The sequence below is a fragment of the Oratosquilla oratoria genome, chromosome 6 (genome assembly GCF_046742065.1).
Source record: "Oratosquilla oratoria isolate Oo_2021 chromosome 6, ASM4674206v1, whole genome shotgun sequence".
Taxonomy (NCBI): domain Eukaryota; kingdom Metazoa; phylum Arthropoda; class Malacostraca; order Stomatopoda; family Squillidae; genus Oratosquilla; species Oratosquilla oratoria.
In genome coordinates, this window is record NC_134782.1 from 1,119,123 (window position 1) to 1,146,193 (window position 27,071).

Below are 27,071 nucleotides of genomic sequence, written 5' to 3' on the forward strand. Positions count from 1 at the left end.
CCTGGGTCAGAAGCAATGCAGCAAGACACAGCACATCCACAGAAAAGCAGCTTCATTTAATCTGTGACCCCGCCTCCATCCCCTCATGCAGAAAAAGAGAAGACAGGGAGAAATCCCTTAAAGCTGGGTCAAAATATCATTCACACATAACAACTCCCTAATCTCCCAATCCCCCACCCACTCCCTTCAATGCATCACATCATCATCCATATACAACCATTCTCCACTCACTCCTATCTTGTCTTCTCCCTTCCTTTCTAAACATAAATCCTCCTCTACCTAATGAAATAGAGAATAGAGAAAGCAACAGGCTACACAAAAAACTAATGGTGATTCATCTGTTTTAATATTAAATCAATTAGAAGTAGACTACAGCTGTGCCTTTGATATCATAATGCAATGCACTCTCATCTTCCCGATGATCAACACTACAATCTCTATACAAATTCCACAATCTATATACAAATTCCACAATATAACGTAGTTCTCACTCTGAATAAATGAAAATACCTAACAAATAATACTTAAGGGAAGATCTACAAACAGACTAACAATCACTGAAATTCACAGGGCCACAAACCTGCCGCCACATCTCAAGTTCTCCTTCAGGACAATCTTTTGATACTTCACCAGATCCACTAAGAAGAGGTTCATCATCATCTGAAAACAATCAAGAATCAATCATGATTTCATATAAATGTCAAACATGTTTCATGTAAGACTTGATACTGCCATCACAGATACTATCAGATTAGGTCTAGGTTAAAAAATAATAAAAAATTCTTCAATTCTTCAGACATCTTTTAAACACCCAGGATATGGGAGATTCTACCTCTGCTTAAATGTCTGGAAGCAGCAATGATTTAGTGCAATACAAATGTACAGAAATGGCATACAGTACTGTGATAATGCACAGAAATGTCTTTCCCAAAAATGTCTGGTAGGAAAATCAGTGTTAAAAAACAAATTGAAACCAGTTTGAATTCTTTATCATGAAATTTCAATTTCCAATCCTGTATGAAGTAATATATGTATATGTATATGTATATATATATATATATATGTATATATATATATATATATATATATATATATATATATATACAGTATATATATATATTGTAACACGTATGACAGAATGAGTGGAAAGTATAGTGAGGTAAACACCAAAAAACAGTAGGAGTTTTATTACTAACGTTTCGTCCTTAAAGGACTTCTTCATACTCTGAAGTACTTTAAGGATGAAACATTAGTAATAAAACTCCTACATTTTTTGGGCATTTACCTTACCACCCTTTCCATTCACACACACACGTTCGTCGGAGTGACGGCAAAGATTGGAGCTCCGAAGAAAAAGTGAAATTTTCGTGGATCTCAACGTCAAGAAAGTACCTTTTTGTATTTACAGGGAAGGGGAAAGCTTGTGATGTAGTGGGAAGGTGATGAAAAAGGAGAAGACTTGGTCCAGGCAGGCAGACGCCATATAAACAAACGCAGGCCAGATCAATTTAGTGACGATGAAGGGACTAACAAAAATGTAAAGATTAGAAATATACATAAGAGCAGCACAATGGAAAGTGAAGATAACAATTTCCAAGGATTTAATGTGGGGGGGAAGCCAAACCTCCCCGATTAGCAAGCCTAGAAGAAAAACTTGAGAAAATTGTCAAACATTGGGAGGATAGGTTCGGTGAACTCACGAAGATCACGCAGAGAGTTGAAAAATTGGAAGAAGTAGAGAAGGTCAACCAAAACTAACTAAAGAAATAGAAGTATTAAAAAGACAGTTAAAAGAAGTAAAAGATGAGAATGAGGCATTAAAGAAGAATAATAAAGCTAATAAAGAGTCCATAGCAGAAGAAGCACAAGGTTGGAAAAAATCCAAGAAACATCAAAATTGCATTTAATGATATTGTAAAACAACAGATGAAAGAACAAACTGACGACACAGTTATTAAAGTGATAAGACAGAAGGAGAATATGGTAAGAGACTTAGCAGATAAAAAGAAATGTATAATTATATTAGGAATGGAAGAGAAGTATAATCTAAATTGAACCACAAGAATCAAAGAGGAAAAAGAAAAAGTAAGCAGTTTACTAGAATTAGTTCAGGAAGATGAACCTGAAATTGGGAAACAAATTGAAGAAATGTATAGGCTTGAGAAATATAGTACGGATAAGACCAGACCAATTAAGGTTAAATTCAGGTCACAAACGACAGCAGATAATATCTTAGCAAAAACAAGGAAACTAGCAAACAGTGAACAATATAAAAAGGTATGGATAAAAAGAGAAATGAATAAAGAGGAAAGAGAGGAAGAACAAATGAAAAGACAAGAAGCTAAGGAAAAAAACAAGAACAGAACAGAGTCAGAAAAAGAGGAATTCTATTGGAGAGTAGTGAATATAAAAGTGAGGAAATGGGCCATACCAGAGAAAAACAAAAGGGAAACAGAGAATACAATGGAAGTAGCAGATAATTAAGAGTGTCTTACATAAATATAGATGGATTAATAACAGGATTGAATGAACTGAATGATTATCTGAAGAAAAAAGAACCGAGCATAATGGGAATTGTAGAGACAAAATTAAAAGGTCTACTACCACCCAACAGTGTAGGACATGATGCATATAATTATTGGATTAGAAACAGAGAGACAAAACAAGGGGGTGGAGTTATGTTCCTGACTAAGAAGGATATAAACGTGAGGAGTGTCACATATGGAAAGAATAGAGTAGAAATGATTATGATCGAAGTGGAAGACAGAGATAAGAAGAGCAGAAAGTTTGTAATAAATTATGTGCCTCCAAAAACAAACTTGAGGGAAGAGAGTGAACATAAAAGTATGTTAGAAGACACAAGGATAACATTAAATAAGATAATAGAAGATGGAGGAAGAATAGTTATGATGGGCGACTTTAATTGCAAAGAAGTCTGCTGGGAAGAGATGACAGTAAAGGGTGGAGACAACTCATGGGGAAATGTTCTACTTGATATGATTATTGACCATACAATGACACAATGAATTCAAGAGAATACTAAGTATAGAAATGAAGAAGAACCATCAAGACCAGACCTAATAATCACATCAGAACCTGAAATAGTGGAAAAGATTGAATATAAGACACCAATAAGTAAAAGTGACCACGTATTGATTGAACTGGAACTAAATGAGGAAAAATACATGAAAGGAAATGAACAATATAGAAAAGGAAGAATGATGTATGAAAAAACAAATTTTGATAAAATAAGAGAATTATTTCAAAAAGAAAACTGGGAAAGAATATACAAAGAGGAAACAACAGTGGAAGAGAAATGGAATATTTTGACAAAAATTTATAAAAAAAAAAAAAAAAAGGAGTGGAAAAGTATGTCCCAAGACAAAAACAAGAAAAAGAATATGTAAAGTGCTGGTACAACAAAAGTTGTAGGGAGTTAAAAGACAAAAGAGATCAAGCTTGGACCAAATGGAAGACAAAAGACCTGAAAAATGGAAAATATATACTTGTTATAGAAATGAATATGTACAAGTGTGCAGAGGGGAGAGAGGAAAAGAGAAAATATGAAAAAGATGCCATAGAAAAATGTAAAGATCAACCAAAACTATTTTACAGATTTGTAAACAACTGAAAAACAAACAAGAATTAGAGAAATTAAGACAAGGAGTTGAATACACAGTGGAAATAGAAATGGCAGAAATTATGAACAAGCATTTTAAATCGGTGTTTATAAGGGAGAACATACAATCTGGAGAGATCGAATGGGAAGAGAAAGTCCCCCCTATGAAAGAAATAGAAGTAACAAAGAATGAAATAATGAAACACTTGACTAATCTTGATGTCAGAAAATTGCATGGACCAGATGAAATAGCAAACTGGATTTTGAAAGAATGCAGGAATGAACTGGCAGACAAAATACATAGCATAATAAACAGTTCCTTGAAAGAAGGAAAAGTTCCAAAAGATTGGAAAAACAAAAACAAATATAGTACCTATATATAAAGGGGGCAATAAAGAAGACCCTACCAACTATAGACCAGTCTCTCTAACAAGTACAATAGCAAAAATTTGTGAAAGAATTATCAAAAGTAGATGGGTAAAGTATTTAGAAAAAAAACAATCTGCTAAATCCAAGGCAATTTGGATTCACACAAGGACGCTCATGCATCACCAATTTAATATGTTTCTATTCAAGGCTAATAGATATAATACAAGAAAGAGATGGATGGGCTGATTGTGCATTTCTAGACCTAAAAAAAAAACTTTTGACAAAGTACCACATAAGAAGTTGCTTAAGAAATTAGAAACTGAAGGAGGAATACAGGGCAAACTGCTTAAATGGATGGATGACTAATTGCAAGAAAGAAATATGAGAGTAGTAATAAGAGACAAACACTCTAATTGGGATGAAGTAATAAGTGGTGTTCCACAAGGAACAGTTCTGGCCCCAATAATGTTTGCTATATATATTAATGATATGGATGAAGAAATTGAAGTTATATGAGCTTCTTTGCAGATGATGCAAAACTGTTAAAAAAGTGAACACTGAAGAAGATTGTGAGTCACTACAGAGTGATCTAAATAAAGTATGGGAATGGAGTAGGAAGTGGGACATGGTGTTCAATACTAAGAAGTGTAGTATAATGGAATTTGGAAAAAGCAAAAAAAGAATAATAGGATCATATAAATTGGGAGAAGAAGGAATAAAAAAAAGTAGAAAATGAGAAGGACCTGGGAGTCATTATTATGAATAATATGTCACCTGAGAAACATATAAACAAGATTTTTGGAGAAACTTATAATTTAATAAGAACAATCAAAGTGGCATTTACATACCTGGATGAAGAAATGGTGAAGAAAATACTAATCACTTTGATAAGACCAAGATTGGAATATGCAGCAACGATGTGGTCACCAAATACAAAAAAATGTATAACAAAACTTGAAAGAATACAAAGAGCAATTACAAAATTGGCACCAACACTCTCAAAACTGTCATATGAAGAGACACTAGCAAAACTTGAGCTACAGACATTAGAGCAAAGAAGAGAGAGAGGAGATTTGATAACTATTTACAGAATCATGAAAGGCATAGAAACTATTGATAGAGAGGATCTAATAAAATGGGATGATAGAAATACAAGACACGGAAAGAAAATCAAGAAGGACAGCTATAGAAGCGATCTGAAAAAGAACAGCTTTCCTCACAGAGGAACAAGTTAGATGAGAAAGAGGTGTGTGCAAAAACAATACATGAATTTAAAAACAGTTTAGATAAAATGAGATATGAAGACGGGACACCACGAGCATAGCTCCCCTTCCCATAAAATACTAGGTAAAGACACACACACACAAATATATATATATATATATATATATATATATATATATCTATCTATCTATCTATCTATCTATATATATATATATATATATATATATACGTTGTAAGGGGAGAAGCGTAAACACCAGACTCAAAGGGGGAAGTTTAATGCCCGATGTTTCCGTCCTAGTCCTAGGACCATCTTCAGGGGCGTTTAAAATGTAGTGTTCAAATGAGCTATTATGCTGTCTGTGGTTGGAATTGGGAGAGGTATTCCACACTGCCAAAGTTGTGGGAGAGAGTGAAGGATAAAGTAGAACTAGGAGTGGAGGAGGAAAGGGGATGGTTCAAGGAGGGAGTCATAAGATATGCAAAGATGGTGTGTGGGACAAGAAGGATAGGAGGAAATAGAAGGAAGAGTAGTGAGTGGTGGGATGAGGAAGCAAAGAAGGGTGTACAAGAGAAGAAGCAGGCTTTCATAGATTAGTTACAAATTAGGATGAGGGTATCGTATGAGAGGCACAAAGTAAAGAGAAGTAAAGTATAAGATAAAGGAGGCAAAGAGGAGAGCAGATGTGAAATGATGTGAGAGTATGACAGAAAATTTTGAAAGTAATAAAAAGATGTTTTGGAAAAAAATTAAAAGAGGAAGAGGAGGCGAATCAAGTGGAGAAAAAAAGGTAAAAGGTGCAGATGGAGAGATGATAATGGAAGAGAAGCAGTGAGAGGACGGGAGTATTTTTGGGAGTTGCTAAATGTGAAGGAGGATCGGGAGGGAAAGGTACCGGTAGTTGCAGTGGGAAGCACTAAGAAAATGACTGATGAGTGAGGAAAATGGTGAAATAAGGAAAGATGAAGTGAAAGCAGCTGTTAAGATTATGAAAGCATGTAAGGCACCTGGGTTGGACGGATGCCATGCAGAATGTCTGAAAAAAGGAGGTACAGTGATGGTGGACTGGCTGGTGAGGTTATTTAATGTTTGTTTAAGAGAGGGTAGAGTGCCGGAGGACTGGAGGAGTGCCTGTATAGTTCCACTTTACAAGGGAAAGGGGACAAGTGTGAGTGTAGTAGTTTCAGAGGGATTAGCTTGTTAAGTGTAGTTGGAAAGGCTTATGGGAGGATCTTGACTGAGAGGATTAGGAGAGGAACAGAGGGAGTAATTGGTGAGGAGCAGTGTGGGTTTAGGACAGGTAGGGGTTATGTAGATCAGATTTTTGTGGTAAGACAGATATGTGAGAAAGCTCTAGGAAAAGGTAAGGAATAGTGATTAACTTTTTTGTGAGCTCTCAAACTTTTGAAAAGTAGATTTCTAGTGGGGATAGTGGGAATGAATCAAATTTCCAATTCCTAGGAAATACAAAGATTATAATGATCACAAAAATACAGAATACATCAAACAAAATACAAGAAATTAAAACAGGCTATAATAACAGACATCAAGACACTTTGCACATCTTTCTGCATCCTCAGTTGAAGTGAAGAAAATGGAAAAGGGAGCACACTTTAAATGATAAAAAAAAAACACAGGGAGAGGTCGACGAAGATATTAGGGGAGATCACACGTAGGACCACCGAGCACCAGGAGAGGTCACACACATACAAGACACCAATTATGAAGATGACCACATATTACTTGAGTCAGAACTAAAGGAGCAAATATATATTGAGAGAAATGAGAAATGCAGAAAAGGAAACTTTAAGAATTTTTTTTAAGCAAGCTAGGAAAAATTCTACAATGAAGAAACACAAGTGGAAGAAAAATGGGTTCTTCTGATGAAAATCTATAAAGTAGGAATGGATAAATATGTCCCAAAGCAAAAACAGGAAAAGGTGTATATCAAGTGCTGGCTTAACATAAGGTCCAGTGAAGTGAAAGATAAAAGAGATAAAGCTTGGAAAAGATGGAGAAAAGACAAAAACCTAGAAAATGACAAATGTATATTAATCAAAGGAATGAATATGTAAAAATATGCAGGGAAGAAAAAAGAAACTATGAAAAAGACATAACAGAAAAATGTATCAGCCAAAACTATTATAGTGAAACTACACCAAGGGAATATAGAATACACAGAGATACAGAAATGGCTGAAGTCATGAGCAAACACTTCATGTCAGTTTTTACTAGAGAAAATGTACAACATTGGGATGATGGGAGAGAAATTAAATCCCCCCCCAAGAGGGAAATAATAGTAACACAGAAAGAAATAATAGACCAAATAATGAACTTTGATGTCAGGAAATTGCAAACTGGATACTAAAAGAATGCAAAGAAGAACTAACAGACAAAATATATAACATAATAAGTTGCTCAATCAAAGAAGGAAAAATACCAGAAGACTGGAAAACTGCTGATATTGTACCAATTTACAAAGGAGGAAATAAGGAAGACCCAACAAATTACAGACTGGTTTCCCTTACAAGCATGATAGCATAAATTTGTAAAGTTATAAAAATTAGATGGATACAACATCTGGAGAACAACCTACTAAATCCGAGACAATTCAGATTTAGTCAGGGAAGATCATGTGCCAAAAATTTGATCTGTTTTTACTCAAGACTACTAGACATAATACAGGACAGGGAAGGATGGGCTGATTGTGCTTTCCTAGATCTACAAAAAGATTTAGATAAAGTACATACATGCATATACCAAAGGCTTTTTCCCCCTACACAGGGGGGTAGCCAAAAAGAAAAAGGCATAGAAACCACTCCCACCCATTCTATTTCCTATATATTCCACTCCCCTCCACCCTCCCTCTCATCTTGGCACCTTCTGGATGACAGGTCATCCCTGCATCCTGTCCACTGCCCTGGGTCAGAAGCAGTGTCGCAAGACACAGCACATCCACAGCAAGGCTGCTTCATAAATTCAGTGACCCACCCTCTCCGTCCCCCCATGCAAAGTACCACACAAAAAATATTAACAAAACTGGAAACCATAGGAGGGATACAAGGTAAACTACTGAAATGGAAGGTGGACTTTTTGCATGGAAGAAAAATTGAGGGTAGTGCTCAGAGATAAGAGTTCTACTTGGGAAGATGTGGTTAGTGAAGTTCCACAGGGATCAGTATAGGCTCCAATTATGTTTGCTATTTATGTGAATGACATGGACAAAGGTGTGGAATGCAACATGAACTTCTTTGCAGATGATGCAAAACTGTTAAAGAATGTGAGTACTGAAACAGACTATGATTTACTGCAGAGAGATCTGGACAGGGTTTGGGAATGGAGTCAGAAGTGAGAAGTGGACTTCAACAATAAGAAATGTAGCTTAATAGAATTTGGAAAAAGTAAAAAAAAAAAAAAAAAAAAAAAAAGGATACCGGGGCAATATCAAATTGATGCAAAGGAAGTAAAGAATGTGGGATCTGAAAAAGACCTGGAAGTTATCATCACAACAGACATGTCCTCTGACAAAGAATTACCGGCTCTGGAACAAAAGAGAGAAAGAGGCGACTTGTTGACCATCTACAGAATTATGAGAGGTATAAAAGTTCTTGATAGAGAAGACTTACTAAATTGGGACAAGAAAAATATAAGAGGACATGGGAGGAAGCTCAAAAAGGACAGTTGTAGAAGAGACCTGAAAACAAACAGCTTTCCCCACATGGTGTCACCATATTGAAGAGTTTAAGGAATTATGATACTTTTTATGCTGTCTCCTTGAATTGCTACTTTACCACAACTGACTACCTTTTTCTGATATTCCTGTGATGGGCTGAAAAAAAATTTGGCACTGCTTTTCATGCATACCATATAAGGTGACTCAATGGGATGGAGTGAGGTAATCAGGGTTCTTTCACTGTATCTTCCTCCTATGAAGAGTCTAGGCATAAGAAGGTATGGAAGGAGGATTCCAATGAGAACACTAATAACCGAGTCATTAAATGTACATATGTTGTTGTCAGATAAATAAGAAAGACCATGCTGTAACCCAATGGATACCATATTGAACTTATAAGCTTGCAAATTTGATTCCCGGGACCTGCTGAATACTTATTTAAAAAGAAAGAAAGAAAAAAAAAAAAAAAAAGACAGGGCTTGCCCCACCAGGGATTTCTCACTTTCCACTTTGTGGTAGTGGGATGTTGAGTTAGACAAATGAGAGTAAAAGAGAAGAGATTGGTGGCATATTTGTGAGACAGAAGACAGATGTGTCAGAGTTGATTGAAACTAAGTTGAAAGAGAAGGACAAGTTAGAGTTTGGAAATAAGATGTGGTAAAGCAAAATAAGCAAATAAGATTCTGGGATTGATTGCGCGATCTTTTGATTTCAAAAGTCCATCACTCATTAACAAGCTATATAAATCGTTAGTTCGTCCGCATTTGGAATATGCTGTTTCCGTATGGTCACCGAATCTCATCAAAGACATTGACAGACTGGAAAAAGTACAACAGCGAGCCACAAAACTCATTCCAAATATCAAAAATAAATCATACAAAAATCAACTAAAACACATGAATCTGTTTTCCCTAAAGAAGCATAGACTCAGAGGTGACTTGATACAGGTCTTTAAGATTTTAAAGGGAATTGACAACATCAAAAGTGACCAAATTTTCACATTGAATGAGAATCAGACAAGAAACAATGGTCTCAAACTGTCTGGAAATAGATTAAATTTGGAAGTAGGTAGAAACAACTTTGCCAACCGTGTAGTTAATGAATGGAATAAACTTCCTGCACAGGTAGTGCAATGTAGTTCAGTTCGAAGCTTTAAGAATCATTTAGATAAATACCTAAGTAAGATGCTGTAATGATTATAAGTTATCTTATAATATTTGTTTTCATTTATTATTAGTTATATGTCAATTTATTATCATTTACTATTTACCTGTTTGTTTATTATTTAACTATACCTATGCATTTATTTATGTATTTTATTTGTTATTTACATTATTATAGTTTTTATTTATTATTTTATTATTAATATGATTTTTTTTTCGCATCCGACCTAGATATGGATCAAAAGGTCTCCTGTCGGCATGCTCCGCCTTTGTAATCCTTTGTAAATATCAGAAGTGATGAGTGGGTGAGGGAGGTAAGGAGCAGTTCTGTTGTTAAGTGATGAGATGGGAATGTGCATGCAGTGGATGGATTATCTTTAAGAATAACATGAGCAAAAGTGAAATTGGGATAGGAGATGTGGGCTTTTATGAGTGCATATGGTCCTAATAGTGAGAAAAAGGAAAAGAAGAGGGAAGTTTTTTGGAGTGATTTAAGTGAATGCATTGTGTAAATTTAATGGTGTTAGGGGATCTCAATGCTAACTGATGGATGGAGTAGAGAGGTTCAAGGTGTCAGGTAAGAACTACAGTGGAAAGATGTTAGAAATGTGTTTAGAAAGGGAGTTGATGATTGCAAATATATTATCTAAGAAAAGAGACAAGCATAAGTATATATGGGAAAGGGTGGGGGAGTGAGGTGGAGAGGGCATCAATGGACTATGTAGTGTACTCAAAGGCAAGATTGGAAGTGGAAGAGTGGAAGAAAAGTGGAGAGGAATTTTTTCCAGTACCATAAGAGTCAATGAAGTAAATAGGACTTCTTTTGTTGAGCTAAATATTAGTGAAGTTATGTATGGCCCTTTGTAAGTTACGAGAGTGTTAGTGATTTAATAAATGTTTCCATCCTTGTGGTACCTAAGTACAAAAGGAGTCACAGCATCTGTCCTTCCAGAATAAATTTAATATCTGATGACAACAATAACTGTTCTCTCAAGTTTCACTAACTGGAAAACAACAGCTCCAGGCCCTCACAAAGATCTACTGGGAAGAAACTTTTGGGTCATTGTCTGTGTTGCATAAGTGAGGGACTGTCTCCGTTATCAGCTTGTTATCAGTTGTAGGAGGAGGGGGGGCAGCTGTCAACTCTCTTCAGGTGTAAAGATGTAGGAAATACAGTTAATGAATCAGACCCTCAGGATGGAGGTGAAGGTGTTTACAGGTTTTGAGGTTGAGCAGCAGGGAGATTCTTTGCTCCAACATTCACTTTGCAGGACCACCATTTGTAGGTACCAATCACCGATTCCCTGAGAGGTGATAAGTATTCTCATAATTTTAGTGTCACACAAGTCACAGCCTCTAACCTTCCTATGTTACTTTAGCACAAGCAGAGTGTGTGTTAGTTCAGTGTTTATAAAGTCTGCCAGAAATGCAACCCTATAATCTTTTCTGTATTATTCATACCACCCATTCCTGTTGCCCATATCCCAGTTAATCTGATGGTTTAGCTGAATGAACTTTGTTTATGGTCAGTGTTAATATGGTATGTACATGAACAAACCTGTGTTAAGCTTCTCTGAAAGAAGACTTGGGTTGTTCCAGATTGTGGCCACATATAGGTTTTCTTCAAGACTGAAATCCATGACAGTGAACTGGTTGCTTGCAAAATCTGTGTGTTCAGTGTTACCTTCAGTATTCTATGTTTTTACCATAGTAATTATGCACAAGGTAAGGGTACTGACTTCATATCTTTGTGTGTTCATGCAACAATATGCTAAATAGCCTCCCCCCCCATTACTGTCTCTATAGTGAAAGTAACCACTGGTAGAACTAGTACCCATGTGGGGGTACAGACTGCATAAGACTTATGCAGTCAATAATTTAGGAACTCTAGTTTCATTCCTATGGACTGCAGTCACAGAACATTGTTTTAAGATTGGAGACTAATATCCACCCAAATAAGAATGTTTATTATTTTTCTAGCTTCCACTATCCCTCCTTTCTGCTGCCCTTCTTAAATTTTTCATTTACCACCTCTACAACTCCACTTCTTTGGTGCAATACTGTCCCCAAAGATGGAAGCACTGGTCACTGACTACAATATACAAATACGTGTCATGAATGGGAGGCATTAATCTTTAACTCATAGATGCTTGTTCAGAAGACTCCAGTTTGAATTTTTTTAATGTGTTTTATATAAAAGTGTCCTTGCACAAGTGCTCCAGCTTATAGTAGCCTACACACAAAAGCCTTTCTGCATTGCCCAAAATACATGCACAGTTGTTACATCCACAAATCTACTCAAAGAAAAAATTATGAAGTAATACAAACACAATTCAAGCACATCAATTAATGAAAACAATAGTTAATAAACAAAGAATTCATTTCCTTTATGACATCACAGCTAAAAGCAGTCACAGATATGAGAATCTGCCTTACCTGTGTCTTCCTCAGCACCAGGTGTGTCGATGGAGGCAATAGAAGGCGATCGACCAGAAGAGAAGGAGGAGAGTGTCGAGGAGGTGAGGGAGGACAGATTAAGGGAGAGGGACATGGATGATGGTTTGGACCGGTCTGCTTCACCTAGGTTGTCCACACTCATCACCTCGAAGTGGTGGTCGCCCTGAGTATTTTCAACCTGGTTATAGAATAAAGCCTACATTTTTCTCTTTAAATACTATAATCAAATTTTTCCTTGTGTTAGGGTAATATATCTTAATAATTAAAACATGCATCGTATCCTTAAGTAAACAATTTCTAAACAAGTATTTCTTAATTTGGAATACACCCCCACTACTCCCACAAGAGGGGATGAGTTATCTGGGGATACAAATCCAGTAAGGCAAAAATTGAAAAAAATGTAATTTTCGCAGGAAAATTAATTTTTTCCTGATACAAACCTGAGGTACTCCTTACAATAGGGATACTTTCACGTAGCGCGAATATTTCTACTGCGAAATTAAAATCCTCACTCTGTGGGTCTGGGCAACGCTTATCCTCAGTAAGGGGCCCCATTGGGGCAAGGGGGGGGGGGGGCCTTGCCCTCCACCACAAGTCTCACACACTATAACCATTCTCTGAGCCAGGTATGAAATTAAGCACAAGGTTTGACAGGCAAGGAGAAGGAACTGTTTAGAGGGGTGGTTGAGGAGGGCCATTAAAGGTAAGGAGTACCTCAGGTTTGTATCAGGGAAAAATTAATTTTCCTGCGAAAATTACATTTGTTCCAAAGAATACAAACTCTTCGGTACTCCTTACAATAGGAGACTCGGACTTAGGAGGGAAGGAAGTTGTTATCTAGCCTGGGAAACTGCCGTAAGGAAAATCTAGTGTGCTAAGACTATGTTGACCAGACCCCTATACATTCCCCTCACTTTGAAGTGCACCCCTTTCTGTTCCCTGGAGTGGAGACAGACAGGTTATAATCACTTTTGTACCACTGAAGGGCTTGAATTGATTCCCTTGGAATGCTTGAGAGCCCGCGGGTGAGGTAAGGGAATGTAAGAGTATGAGAAGGACTTTGGAAAGTTATCCCTGCAGTTGCCGAGCCAGAACCTGGATGAGTTGTCAGGGTCGGCTGTGTGCTCTTGAGGAGGGGCATATCATTTTCAGGACTTCTTGGGTGGCCACTATGGGGCCCAAAGATAAGTTCCCTAAAGATTCCCACATAACTTCTTTGAGGTAAAAGGAAGTGAACGTATTCTGGCTCTTCCATATACCTGCTTGAAGAACCTGGTTGACTGACAGATTCTTTCTGATGACTAGGGAGGTCCCTACTGCCCTCAGGTCATGGGCAATCTGTGTGGTTCATGTCGCAGGCTCTGCGGATGACTACCATTGTCCAGTAAGAAATGGAATTCTTAGTGATGGGCTTCGGTCTACCTTTAGTAGAGATGAACAACCTCTTTAATTCTGGTCGAAGATGTTCGGTTCTCTTGAGGTAGGTCCGGATGGCTCGTACCGGGCATAGAACTGTTTCAGTGTATTCTCCCCCTACAAATTTGTCTAAGGACGGAACACTAAAGGACCAGAATCTAGGGTCGGATTTGGCAGGATCTTGGTTTTTTTGGCAATGAATTGAGGCATGAAAGTGAAGGAGACCTCTTTCCATCCTTTGGAATGGGCGACTCTATAAGAGATGGCGTGTAACTCCCCTACTTTCTTGGAAGATGCCAGGGCTAGCAGAAAAAACTGCCCTCAAGGTGAGGTCCTTCAGATGTGCCTCTCGGAGAGGTTCGTAAGGGGGACCCCTCAGGGAGTTCAGGACTAATGCCACATCCCGCGGAGGAGAACTGATTTCCCTGGGGGGGGCATGATCTTTGAAGTGCCTGAAGAGCATGGAAATTTCCAGTGAAAGGGCTAGGACCATGCCCTTCAGAGAAAACACCTGATTTAGAGCTGCCCTATAGCCTTGTACTGCCGAGAGGGAGATCTTCTTGGACTTCCTGAGGAAGTGGAAGGAGGCGATCTCAGGAATGGTGGCTCGATCTGGGACCAACTTCCTGGAGTGGCACCATTTTGCAAAGGCATTTCATTTCCCTTGATAAAGGTTAGCTGAGGAAGAGCGAATAGGAGCGGACATGTCCTCCGCCGCTTCTCTGAGAAAACCCTTCTTTAGGAGGATCCGGACCATAGTCTGAACGCGTGAAGATTGAGTGCTGAAGGGTTCTTGTGCCAAGCCCCATTGATGGGTGGATGCAGAAGATCTGGTCTTCCCTGAAGGGCCAGAGGCTCTTCTACTGCTAGCTCGAGGGCGTCTGGAAACCATGGGGTTTTGGGCCACCAAGGAGCGATCAAAGTCATCCAAAGGTAAGATGCGTGTCTTGCTCTCAGGAGTACCTTCTGGAGCAAGGGAAATGGTGGGAAAGCGTAGGAGTCCAGGTTGTCCCAACTTTGCAGAAGAGCGTCTTTTCCTGCTGCCAGAGGATCCGGGAAAGGGCTGAAATATATTGGGAGTTGGTGATTCCATCTCATTGCAAAAAGGTCCACTAGAGGGGAGCCCCATTTTCTGAGGATGAAGTTCGCTACCTCTCGATAGAGGGACCATTCTGTGTTGATTATCTGATTCTTCCTGCCGAGGTGGTCCGCCCAGACATTCCTCTTCCCCGGGATGTAGCGGGCTTTGAGTGACACCTGGAGATTCTTGGCTAGGTTGAGGATGTCCATCATCAGAAGGCATAGTTCCTGGGAGACTGTGCCCCCCTTGCTCATTCAGGTAGGCTACTACCAAGGAATTGTCCGACATTATGCCCACTACTTTTCCTGAGACTTGATCCTTGAAGTGACGGAGAGCCAGGAGTACTGCTTTCAACTCAAGCCAATTGATATGGGCTGTCCGCTCGACTGTGGACCAGGATCCGCTGATGTGATCGTCGTTGAGGTGGGCTCCCCAGCCCTCCTTGGAGGCATCGAAGAACAGGAGGACTTCGGGGGGAGATGGGCCAAGGGGCATCCCCATGAGAAGGTTGCATGGGCCTTCCACCAGAGAAGAGAATCCTTGACTTCTTCAGTGAGGGAGATGTGTTGTAGGGGTTCTCCCTCTTGCGGGGCCCACTGAGACTTGAGGAGCCACTGTAGCGGTCGCATTCTTTGTCTACTCCTGGGGATTAATTTCTCTACGGAGGCCATATGGCCCAGGAGGATTTGGCAGTGTTTCGCCGTCAGGAACCTGGTCGATAGTGCCTGTGCAACTAGAGAAGCGAGATTCTGGATCCCCTTTTCTACCGGGAAGGACTTCATTAGGGAGGAGTCCAGGACCATACCCAGGTACGTGACTCTCTGTCTTGGTAAGAAATCTGACTTTTCCGGGTTGACTACTGTGCCCAATTTCAGGACAAAGGTTAGGACCATTCTCAGGTGTTCTTGGCATAGCTGGGCAGAATGTGCAAGGATCAGCCAGTTATCCAAGTAATGGAGTAGTTGAATTCCCCTGGAGTGGGACCACGCTGAAATGAGGTTGAACACACTGGAGAAGACTTGGGGTGCTGTGAAAAGTCCGAAGCAGAGGCAGGGGAAGTGGAAGGTGTTGCCCCTGGGGACGATTCTGAGGAATTTCCTGGAGGAGGGATGCACTGGTATGTGGAAATAGGCATCTTGGAGGTCCAGCGACACCATGAAGTCCCCTTCCCTGATAGACGCCCTTACGGACTCTGGGGTGTCCATTCGGAGCTTCGTCAGGGAAAGGAACTTGTTGAGTGGAGACAAATAGATGACTGGTCTCCACACCCCTGTTGTCTTTTCTACTAGGAATAGCCTTGAGTAGAACCCTGGGTCCGGAGTCGAGACTTCCTCTAAAGCTCCTTTCTGGAGCAGAACGGAGGATTCCTCCGCTAGGGCCCGCCCGCGAGCCGAGTCCGGGTGGTAGCTGCTGACTTGGATGGGATAGGGGGATAGGTTTGGGACATTGTGAAAGGGAAGACAATAGCCTGTCTTAATAACTTAGTAGGTCCAGTCTTCCACCCCAGCCTCTTCCCATACTCTCCAGTAGAGGGAGAGGCAACCCCCTATCTTGTGCGGAGGGGCTGGCGAATTCCTAGGATTCCTGTGGGGGAATCCGGAGCCTCTATAATGTTTGCGTCTAGGATCTCTAGTCGTAAAGGGACGGGGCTTTCCTGTCTGCCTTTTCGACTTGGAGTGGAGGGGTAGGGAATCAGCATGCGGGTTAGAAGGGGGGCCCTCTTCAATGGAGCATAAATTTCTCTGAGGAGGGGATCACTGGGGTCTCCTAGGATGGTGTCTCTCCTGCGGGACTCAATGTTGGCCAAAGACGTTAAGAGGCAGGCCGCTTGATGCTTCAGAGCTCTGCTCGAGCTTTCCCATAGAGCCTGGAGGTTGCATTCCCCTTGGGGTTGCAGCCCGGGTAAAAACTCCCTTACTGAAGCCAAGACGCGTTCCAGCCAGGAGTGCACCGCAAGAGAGAGAGCCAGGCCCTGAACGAGGTCCCTGGATTCTCTGCCGGAAAGGATGACGTTTCTGCTGAGCAGTGAATCCACGTCCGCTTTGACAAGCTCTGGTAACCGAGCTGGGATCAAGGCTTCTTAAAGGTTTGTCCCTGATGGCAAGTAGAAGCGTTTTTGCTGTTCCACTGGAACAGAGCGCCAGCACGGTTTTTCGGTTGCCCGGTTTGTGAGTGCGTCGGAGGCCTGGTTCATGGCTCATACCGTCTGTACTCCATGGGAGGTGGATTTGTTGTTTGAGAATGGCCCGTCCTGAAGATTTCAGACTCGAACGTGACTTCCTCTTCTTGTGGAAGGCTCAGTTGATTAGCTCTCCTAACTTTAGAGAGGATCTCTGAGCAGGAGGGTGTAACAACCATCGGGGATTCTGACTGGGAATCCTGCGAAGTTTGGTAACTTGCCCTCTCATCCCCGGCGCTGTGGACGCCGTCGCCATCGTAGCTGGTGCCTGTCTGGTCAGCGAGAAACACCGCGTCTGCAACCTCGTCCCTGATCTCTGTCCTCGTGAGCAAAGGGCATGGAAAGGTCACCGTTGATCACCCGGCTCTTCCTACGGTGGGTGTTATGCGTACTGCGGGATTCCTGAGTAGAAGAGACTAAGGGGCTCTTTGTCTTTGAACCCAGGTTCTCTGTCCGTGCTGGCGTCGAGTTTCCGGGATGGGTCGGGGGCAAGCCGCAAGCGACCTCATCCGGGAAAAATGTCATACAGGAGCGGTAGCTAGAGGTGGCCTGAGGCGCATGTCCGTCTACGCTAACCGTCCTGGTTGAAGGAATAGAGGACAACTTGGCCTGAGAATGACTCGAGGTGGATGTTGTACCACTTTCCTGTCTACTACGCTTTAGAGGAGGGACCGTCGAGTTTCCGGGATGGGTCGGGGGCAAGCCGCAAGCGACCTCATCCGGGAAAAATCTCGTACAGGAACGGTAGCTAGAGGTGGCCTGAGGCGCATGTCCGTCTACGCTAACCGTCCTGGTTGAAGGAATAGAGGACAACTTGGCCTGAGAATGACTCGAGGTGGATGTTGTACCACTTTCCTGGCTACTTCGCTTTGGAGGAGGGACCGTCGAGTTTCCGGGATGGGTCGAGGGCAAGCTGCAAGCGACCTCATCCGGGAAAATTCTCGTACAGGAACGGTAGCTAGAGGTGGCCTGAGGCGCATGTCCGTCTACGCTAACCGTCCTGGTTAAAGGAATAAAGGACAACTTGGCCGGAGAATGGCTCGAGGTGGACGTTGTACCACTTTCCTGTCTACTACGCCATGGAGGAGGGAGAGAATTGCCCGTCTCCTCTGAAGCCGTAGTCTGCCTTCTCTTGTTTTTGGGGGGTGAAGAGGGAAGCCATTTTCTATGCTTGCGCACCTTTTCCCCTGCATGTGCTTTCCTGTGAACATGAAAGTACACGGAACACTGACTATCATCTCACTGAATGCACGTCTCACACGGGGATGAAGGTGAACACTTAAGAGCTATACACTTGAAACATCAAATGTGAGGATCCACTTGGGCTGGCGGTAAGGGGGTGAGACAAAGGTATCTCCCTTCGGCGAAGGCACACAACCCATCTTGAACAACAACAATACTGGAACCAGATTCCATACTTACAGTGAAGAGTAGGATACCCAGTGGCGGTTAAGGGAATAATACAGGAAAGGGAGAAGGCACTTAATAAATTCCAGGACACAGGATGGCGTAGGGAAAACCCCGATGAAATTGAAGGACGACGAACTCCTTAGCGTCCTGGGAGTGAGCTGGCGACAATCGAAGCGGGTTGCTTGATTTTCGGCACATACGTAAATATAGAACCGTTGATTAATTAACGGTTCGCTGCCGTGCTAATAATGGAGTTTGACTGAGAATCGGCCCATTAAGGGGGAAACCGATAAAAACTAAACATGTATAGTTGAGAGATGTTAACTTGTTCACTACTGCAAAGAGAATGGTTATAGTGTGCGAGACTTGTGGTGGAGGGCAAGGGCCCCCCCCCTTGCCCCAATGGGGCCCCTTACTGAGGATAAGCGTTGCCCAGACCCACAGAGTGAGGATTTTAATTTCGCAGTAGAAATATTCGCGCTACGCGAAAGTATCCCTATTGTAAGGAGTACCGAAGAGTTTGTATTCTTCGGAACAAATCATATATAACTAAACACTGAGACAAAGATAAAAAAAATTCAGTTTGTTTCCTTTTATCACAAGACAATTTATCATAATAACAATTATATCTATTTATGTTTCATGGGCTTCTTCCCCCTTATAAGGGAGGTAGCCTAGTCAAGGGCATGCACACACTTCCATCCATCACACTTGTTTCCTTCTCATCCTAGCCCCTCATGGATGAAACAATTACTCCCTTGAATTTCACACTAGAAACCTACAACCCCACAGCAACTAGCAATTGTCCTTGGGCCCTCCCATGGACCTGAGAAGAAACATCAGACTGTCGTCTGTGTATTAGTGTGGGAGAAGACACCAGCTGTCAGGTCCCCTTTTTTGAAAATTTGGAGAAAATGGAGCCAAATTTGATACCAAAATATCTTGAAAATGGAGGCTAAGGCTAACTTCTATGGGAATGAGAGGTATAAAGACTAAGAACCACTGTTCTAAACAAATATTAGAATGTATCACAGTAAAAAATGTATGTATGCCTACAGTAAAATTACAAAATATCGTCTCCCTTCAATGAAGTAACTAGGACTTCTTTTGTTGAGCTAAATATTAGTGAAGTCATGTATGCCCCCTTGCGAATTATGATAAAGTTAGTGATTTAATAAAGGTTTCCATCCTTGTGGTACTGTGTTAGTTCAATATATTCTTTCTTTGTAATCCTTTATAAAATCCCATTCATGTCCTTTCCTCTGGATGAAGGTTCATTCTTGTCCCCTGCCACATTGTTTTGTTCTGGGGCAACACAACAAGACACAGCACCACAGCAAATCCCTATCAAAATTGGTTTATCCCCACTGCTTTTTTACATAGCAACCCCCAACACCCTCATCCACTTAAGAAGTTTATAGATCAGACAAGAAACTCTGGGGCCACATCATTTCTTCATCCATTTACAACCACTTGCCACTCACACTTTTTTTTCCTCTCCTTTAATAGTTTGACAGACACCTCTTGCATCCAATGCCCTTTTCACCCTATCCATCCACCTCATTCTTGGCCATCCCGTTAAGTTCCCTCTCTCCACCTGCTTTCCACCCTGATTCTGCCAATCTTTCTTCACTCATTCTGCCCATATCATTAAAATATCACAGCACTCTGATCCATCCTCAAATATTCAAAATTTATACTCTTATGTATGTAAAGTATAGAGCAGAAACATGGAACATGAGAGAGGAAGAGAAAAGGAGTTTGAATGTGTTTGAGATGAGGTGCCTGAGAAGTATGATAGGGTTACTAGGCTAGATGGAGTGAGAAATGAGGAGGTGAGGAGAACACGGGTGGAAAGGGAGTTGGGAGATAGGGTTGATGAAAGAGTATTAGGATGGTTTGGACACATGGAAAAAATTAGTGAAGAAAGACTAGTAAAAGATGTGTGGAAGGCAGACGTGGAAGGTGTGAACATGAGGGGGTGACCAAGGATGAGACATATGGATGGCGTAAAAGGGGCATTGGGAAAGTGGGGAATGTCTGTTGAGGAAGGATGGGAGAGGACAGAAGATAGGGGCAAATGGAGAAAGGTTGTGTATGGATGATGCTGTGATGCATGAGTGGGAGTGGGTGGGGGATTGGGTGTGTATGAAAAATAAATTGATGCAGCCTGAAGGGATTTCTACCCATCTACTCCTTTTCAGCATGAGGGGACGGAATTAATGAAGCAGCCTTGCTATGGATGTGCTGTGTCTTGCAACACTGTTTCTGACCCAGGGCAGTGGACAAGGGATGACCCGTCATCCAGGAGGGGCCAAGATAAGAGGGAAGAAAGAGGGTAGATGGGAGTGGAGTATGTAGGGGATGGAATGGGTGGGAGTGGTTTCTATGCCTTTGTCTTTTGGCTACCTCCCGTGTTAGGGGGAAAAGAGCCTTTGGTATATGTATGTATGCAAGTGTTTTTGCATAGTATCCAGAACACACACATATGCAAATGCACAAGTATAAACCAAGTATAGAATCACCAACAACAAATTATATAAAAGCAATGACATATACCAAAAAGCTTTCCCTCTTTCCCCCTTGATGAGGGGGTTGACCAAGTCAAAGCAGCACCCATTTGTATTCTTAACTTCTGGGAACCATGCTGTGGAATAGCATAGTTGAGTGTGGTTCTTAAAAATTGTAGACTGTGGTTAAAGTTTCCTTCTCCTGTCCAAATTTTATGCTTGTGACTGATTTTATGTTTATTTTCTTGCCGATTTTCACTATCAGATCTCTGACATGCAAGATGTAGGTCAAGCATGTATAAAAATGAAGCCCAGAATTTTTGGATTCTTTAGCAATGGAAGGATTTGATGGTTTAATTTTACTACTGGATGTTTCTTTGATTTGTAGTTGTCTTGAGTGAGCATAAATAAATAAATATATAAATAAATAAATCTATCTATCTATCTATCTATCTATCTATCTATCTATCTATCTATCTATCTATCTATCTATCTATCTATCTATCTATCTATATATATACCAAGGGCCTCTTCCTCTTTATAAGGGAGGTAGCCAGTCAAGGCATGCACCCGCTCCCACCCATTCCACATCCATCCATTAACCCATTATTTCCCTCTCCTCTTAGCTCCTTGTGGATGAATGGCCATCCCTGTCTTCTGCCCACTAACCCCCAGGTCAGAAGCAATTCAGCAAGACACAGGAGCACATCCACAACAGGGCCACTTCACTTACACAGTGACCCTCCCTCCTCATCCCCTCATGAGAAAAAATAGAGAAGAAAGGGAGGCTTTTGGATAGATTTAAATGAGTGCAGAGAGGCATTAGGGAGGAATGTCAATGTAGTAGTATTGGGAGACCTTAATGCTAGGGTAGGAAATGAACCAATTGATGGAGTGGTTGGGAAATGTGGAGTTCCAGGAAAGAATTGTAGTGGAGAGTTGATGGTGGAGATGTGTCTAGAAAGAGTTGATGATAGCAAATACAGTGTTAAGGAAGAAAGTCGTCAAGCATAAGCACACTTGGGAGAGGGTGGTAGATGGAAGGGTAGTAGATAGAGCGTTAATGGATTATGTAGTGGTAGATGGATAGGAGTATAATAGGAAGAGTTAAGGATGTACATGTGCTAAGGGGAGAGAGTAGGGGAATATCAGAAAAAATTTTGAAAGGTAAGTTGAGAGTGGAGGATAGATGGAGAAAGAGGAAAAGGATAAAAGGTAGGGAGGTGCTTAGAGTAAACTCTTTAAATGAAAATGAAAAGGAGGAGTACAAAAAGAAGCTGAGAGAGGAGTGGGAGGGAGTGAAGGATAGAGCTAGGAGTGGAGGAGGAATGGGGATGGTTCAAGGAGGGAGTCACAAAGTGTGCAAGGATGGTGTGTGGAACAAGAAGGACGGAAGGAAATAGAAGGAAGGGTAGTGAGTGGTGGGATGAGGAAACAAAGAAGGTTGTAGAAGAAAAGAAGCGAGCTTTCACAGATTGGTTACAAAATAGGATGAGGGAGTCATATGAGAGGTACAAAGAAAAGTTAAGAGAAGTAAAGCAAAAGGTAAAGGAGGCAAAGAGGAGAGCAGATGTGAAATGGGTTAAGAGTATGACAGAAAATTTTGATAGTAATAAAAAGATGATTTGGAAAGAAATTAAGAGAGGAAGAGGAGGCGAATCAAGTAGAGAAGAAAAGGTAAAAGGTGCAGATGGAGAGATGATAATGGAAGAGAAGGCAGTAAGGGGAAGATGGGCAGAGTATTTTAGGGAGTTGCTAAATGTGAAGGAGGATAGGGAGGGAAAGATAGTTGCAGTGGGAAGTGGTATATGTATGTAGGGGAAGGTGGGGTAAGACGGACCCCTGGGGTGAGATGGACCCCCCCCTCTAATTTGAATTAGAAAGGGCATGATTAAGATTGTTGCCGCTAGATGTCCTCAACATCAACTGTAACTCACGCGGGTGCAACCGGAAGCCAGGTTCAGTACAGCATTTGCGCTCGATGTGAAGGTTTGTGTTTTTGGACAGTGCTGATGTTATTTGGAGAAGGTAAGATAATTATTTTTTTTGCATTGATATACTGGCTGTAATGATTTAGTAATCATGCTGCATATAGCCAATCGTGTGTGCATAATAGGTATGTGCCATAAAATGATATATCAAACATAGATGTTTTATTAAAAAATGCATAATGCGAATATTTACGTATGGGGTGAGATGGACCCCGAGGGGTCCATCTCACCCCATACTCTAAATATTTTACAAACACTTAGCATTTTCTTTTTTTTTTCTTGTAGATGCCCTGGAAATACATGAGGATAAGTAATAGAGGGGGATGGAATACAGAAGCAATGCAGAATGCAATATCTGCAGTTAAAGAAAAAAAGATGGGTGTGAAAGCAGCCTCCAAGGAATTTCCTCATCTTTCCATGGGTTCGTATGAAGCAAGAACTAAAGGATGGTGCTCCACCAGGAACCGGATTTGCCTGTCATCCATCTGGGTGGATGCAGCTCCCTATTTTTACAGAATGGTTTCAGCACTTTCTTGCCCACACCAAGCCATCAGTGAATGATCCAGTATTGCTGATTATGGATGGACACATGACCCATATCAAGAATCTTGATGTTATCAATCTTGCCAGGGATAATTATGTCACGATTGTTGTTTTACCACCACATTGCAGTCACCGAATGCAGCCACTGGATATTTCATTTATGAAACCACTGAATGCCTACTATGTGAGGGCTGTTGAAACATTCCTCAGAAACAATCCTGGCAGACTTGTGACAATCTACAAAATAAGTGCTTTGTTTGGTGAGGCCTATCTCCATGATGCTGTTCCAAACACAGCCATTAATGGGTTTAAGAAAACCAGTATCTGCCCATTGAATAAGCATGTTTTCGGAGAAGCTGCATTTTTACCTGCACACCCAACAGACTCTCCATTAGATGCTGATCAGGAAGAGGAAGATCTGAACGACCATGTCGCCCCTCCTATCATGGTCACTGAGGATGAACCTGAACTGGAAGTAGCTGACATATCGGAAAACCCACGTGCTGTTCCTGTTCCTGAAAAACCAAGTCTGTTCAGGCCAGGTAGTTCACCCAAGGAAATTGTTCCCTTGCCAAAGGTGACCATAACGACACAAAAGAAAAGACCTAGGACTCAAGGGGGACCCCTCAACATGACAGGATCCCCATACAAGAATGACAGGATCCCCATACAAGAATGAGCTCGAGACAGAAGTTCAGAAGAAAAAAGAAAAAGAGGTCAGTCTAGAAAAAAAAAAAAAAAAAAAAATAGAAGCCAAAAATAAAAAGCAACTACAATGTGAAAAAAGGAAAATAAAACCAAAAACTCAACAAGAAAAAGCTGGACCATCCTGGCTTCATGAAAGCAGTAGCGAGAGTGAAGAGGGAGATGGAACTGTCTGCCAGTACTGCAGTGACAAGTTTGGAAATTCTAAAAGAGGTGAAGGGTGGGTTTGCTGTTACAATTATAAACGATGGGCACACGAGCAATGTGCAGGGATACTGGATGATGAGGATGATATTGAGTGTTTTATTTGTGATCTATGCAAGGAATGATCAGGCAATTTGGCATAATATAGCACTATAAAGTATCCCTGTAGATGTAAAATGGGCACAGAAGCAAATGTATGATGGTAAAGGATGCTGAAAGAAGGGTTTTCTTTGTCATTTATTCCAGGAGGGATCTCTTTTCTTATTTTTTGGTCGAGGATTGTGATGAACCCTTAGGAAGTACCCAAAAAAATGACGGGGTAAGACGGACCCCTGGGGTCCATCTTAACCCATCATTTTTTTTCGGAAACAATAAAAGTTACCTTTTTTATTTTAATCATAGTTTAATTTTTTTCCTCAAATAACCGTGCCTAGGTTGCGTATTGGAATCATAAGACCCCAAAGTACCACCACAACCCCTAAAACATTAAAAAAATATCAAAATGTGGCTTCTAGACCCATTTCTTTCTTAAGGGGTCCGTCTTACCCCACCTTCCCCTACATACATACATACATATAGCAAAGGTTTTTTCCCCCTTACAAGGGAGGTAGCCAAAAAGAAAAAGGCATAAAAAACATTACCACCCATTCCATCCCTAAATACACTCCACTCCACTCCCCTCCACCCTCCCTCTTATCTTGGCACCTCCTGGATGACGGGTCATCCCTGCATCTTGTCCACTGCCCTGGGTCAGAGGCAGTGTCACAAGACACAGCACATCCATCTTTCTTCTCACAAACATACTACCTATCTCTTCCCTTTTACTCTCATCTGTACCACATCCATGCACTTTAAAAGATCCAAACCTTAGGGTGCTGGTTGGAAAACTCCTAGACCCTCTTATGCCTTTACTTTTTTTAGGAATGTGCCCTGTGGGGCTACAGGGAGGAGGATGGGTAACTATTGCAACAGAACTTCTGTTCAATTTAGGGCACTCTAATTGTAACATCTCTGGTCTACATCTCCATTAAAAAAAATATAGATGTGCAGACTTCAACAAGCTATTCATTGTGGCATTCAATAACAAAGCCTTAATTTAAAATATCCCACATGAAAATGAAACTTAAGAGAAAATTTTGTTAATAAGTACAAGTACAATGATCCCTACATTGAAACTCTAAAAGATCTTACCTGTTTTAGTTTGAGTGAGAAGAGATGAATAAGAGGTTTCTTGCTAAAATACCAGAACCTTTCATTCTGTGGATACACACGTACTTTAGTTTCGATTACAAAACGAACTGGTTCCTGGATACCTCCTGTTGGAAATGAAAGAAGTGAACAGAGATTTAAAAATAAAACAATGATGATAAATTATAAATTTGAAGAGACTTTCCAAAAGCAATTGGCTTATTTAAGTGGAGTGGAAAAAAAAAGGGAGAGTAGCGGGGAAGATGATGGAAGCAAATGAGACAGACAGAAAGACAGACAGACAGACAGAGAGGGAGAGGGGGACAGAGATAAAGAGAGAGAGACTGACAGACAGTGAGAGAGAGAGATAGAGACACAGACAGAGAGGGAAAGAAAGAAAGAGAGAGAGAGAGAGAGAGAGAGAGAGAGAGAGAGAGAGAGAGAGAGAGAGAGAGAGAGAGAGAGAGAGAGAGAGAGAGAGAGAGAGAGTGCGAGAGAGAGAGAGAGTGCGAGAGAGAGAGAGAGTGAGAGAGAGAGAGAGAGAGAGAGAGAGAGAGAGAGAGAGAGAGAGAGAGAGAGAGAGAGAGAGAGAGAGAGAGAGAGAATGAGAGAGAGAGAATGAGAGAGAGAGAATGAGAGAAAGAATGAGAGAAAGAATGAGAGAAAGAATGAGAGAAAGAGAGAGAGGGAGAAAGAATGAGAGAAAGAGAGAGAGGGAGAAAAAACAGAGACAGAGTGAGAGGTACAGAGATAGAGGGAGAGGCACAGAGAAAGAGGAGAAAGGAAAGAAACAAGACAAGATAGACTAGAGAGAGACAAGAGATGAGAAACAGAGAGAGAGGACACAGAGAGAAGAGAGAGAGGACACAGAGAGAAAGAGAGAGAGGACAGAGAGAAGAAACAGAGGAGCCAGAGAGAGAGAAAGAGAAAGGATACAGGGAGACAGAAGAGAGAAAGGAAGGAGAGAGAGAGAAAGGAAGGAGAGAGAGAGAGAGAGAGAGAGAGAGAGAGAGAGAGAGAGAGAGAGAGAGAGAGAGAGAGAGAGAGAGAGAGAGAGAGAGAGAGAGAGAGAGAGAGAGAGAGAGAGAGAGAGAGAGAGAGAGAGAGAGGGGGGGGGGAGAGAGGGGGGGGAGAGAGAGAGGGGGGGGGAGAGAGAGGGGGGGGGAGAGAGAGAGAGGAGAGAGAGAGAGAGAGGGGAAAGAGAGAGAGGTGAGAGATATAGATAGATAGATAGGAGGTAGTTTGTGACTTTAAACCACATAATCATCATCATATCATCATCATCATCTTTGCATAAGATTACATGATCACAATGATCTGTGGGGTGAAGCTGCTGAATTC

At 41.2% G+C, this 27,071-nt stretch overlaps 1 protein-coding gene and 1 long non-coding RNA gene across 8 annotated transcripts in view; one reads left to right on the forward strand and one right to left on the reverse strand.

The window, feature by feature from the left end:
- LOC143026242 (rab GTPase-activating protein 1-like) overlaps positions 1-27,071 on the reverse strand; it is an 87,821-nt gene that overhangs the window by 47,684 nt on the left and 13,066 nt on the right. For 3 of the 7 annotated variants that reach the window (XM_076186307.1, XM_076186304.1, XM_076186306.1), the window contains 4 exons: positions 25,734-25,858; positions 23,037-23,108; positions 12,483-12,681; positions 581-660 (listed from right to left, as the gene is read on the reverse strand). In XM_076186307.1, coding sequence (XP_076042422.1) covers positions 581-660; positions 12,483-12,681; positions 23,037-23,108; positions 25,734-25,858 — 476 coding nt within the window. The remainder of the gene's footprint in view (positions 1-580; positions 661-12,482; positions 12,682-23,036; positions 23,109-25,733; positions 25,859-27,071) is intronic. The other 4 variants (XM_076186310.1, XM_076186308.1, XM_076186305.1 and 1 more) reach the window with 3 other exon arrangements.
- Positions 10,211-22,278, forward strand: LOC143026244 (uncharacterized). The gene is made up of 3 exons (XR_012966468.1): positions 10,211-11,328; positions 11,646-11,771; positions 20,794-22,278. It is a non-coding gene; the product is annotated as an uncharacterized LOC143026244 (long non-coding RNA).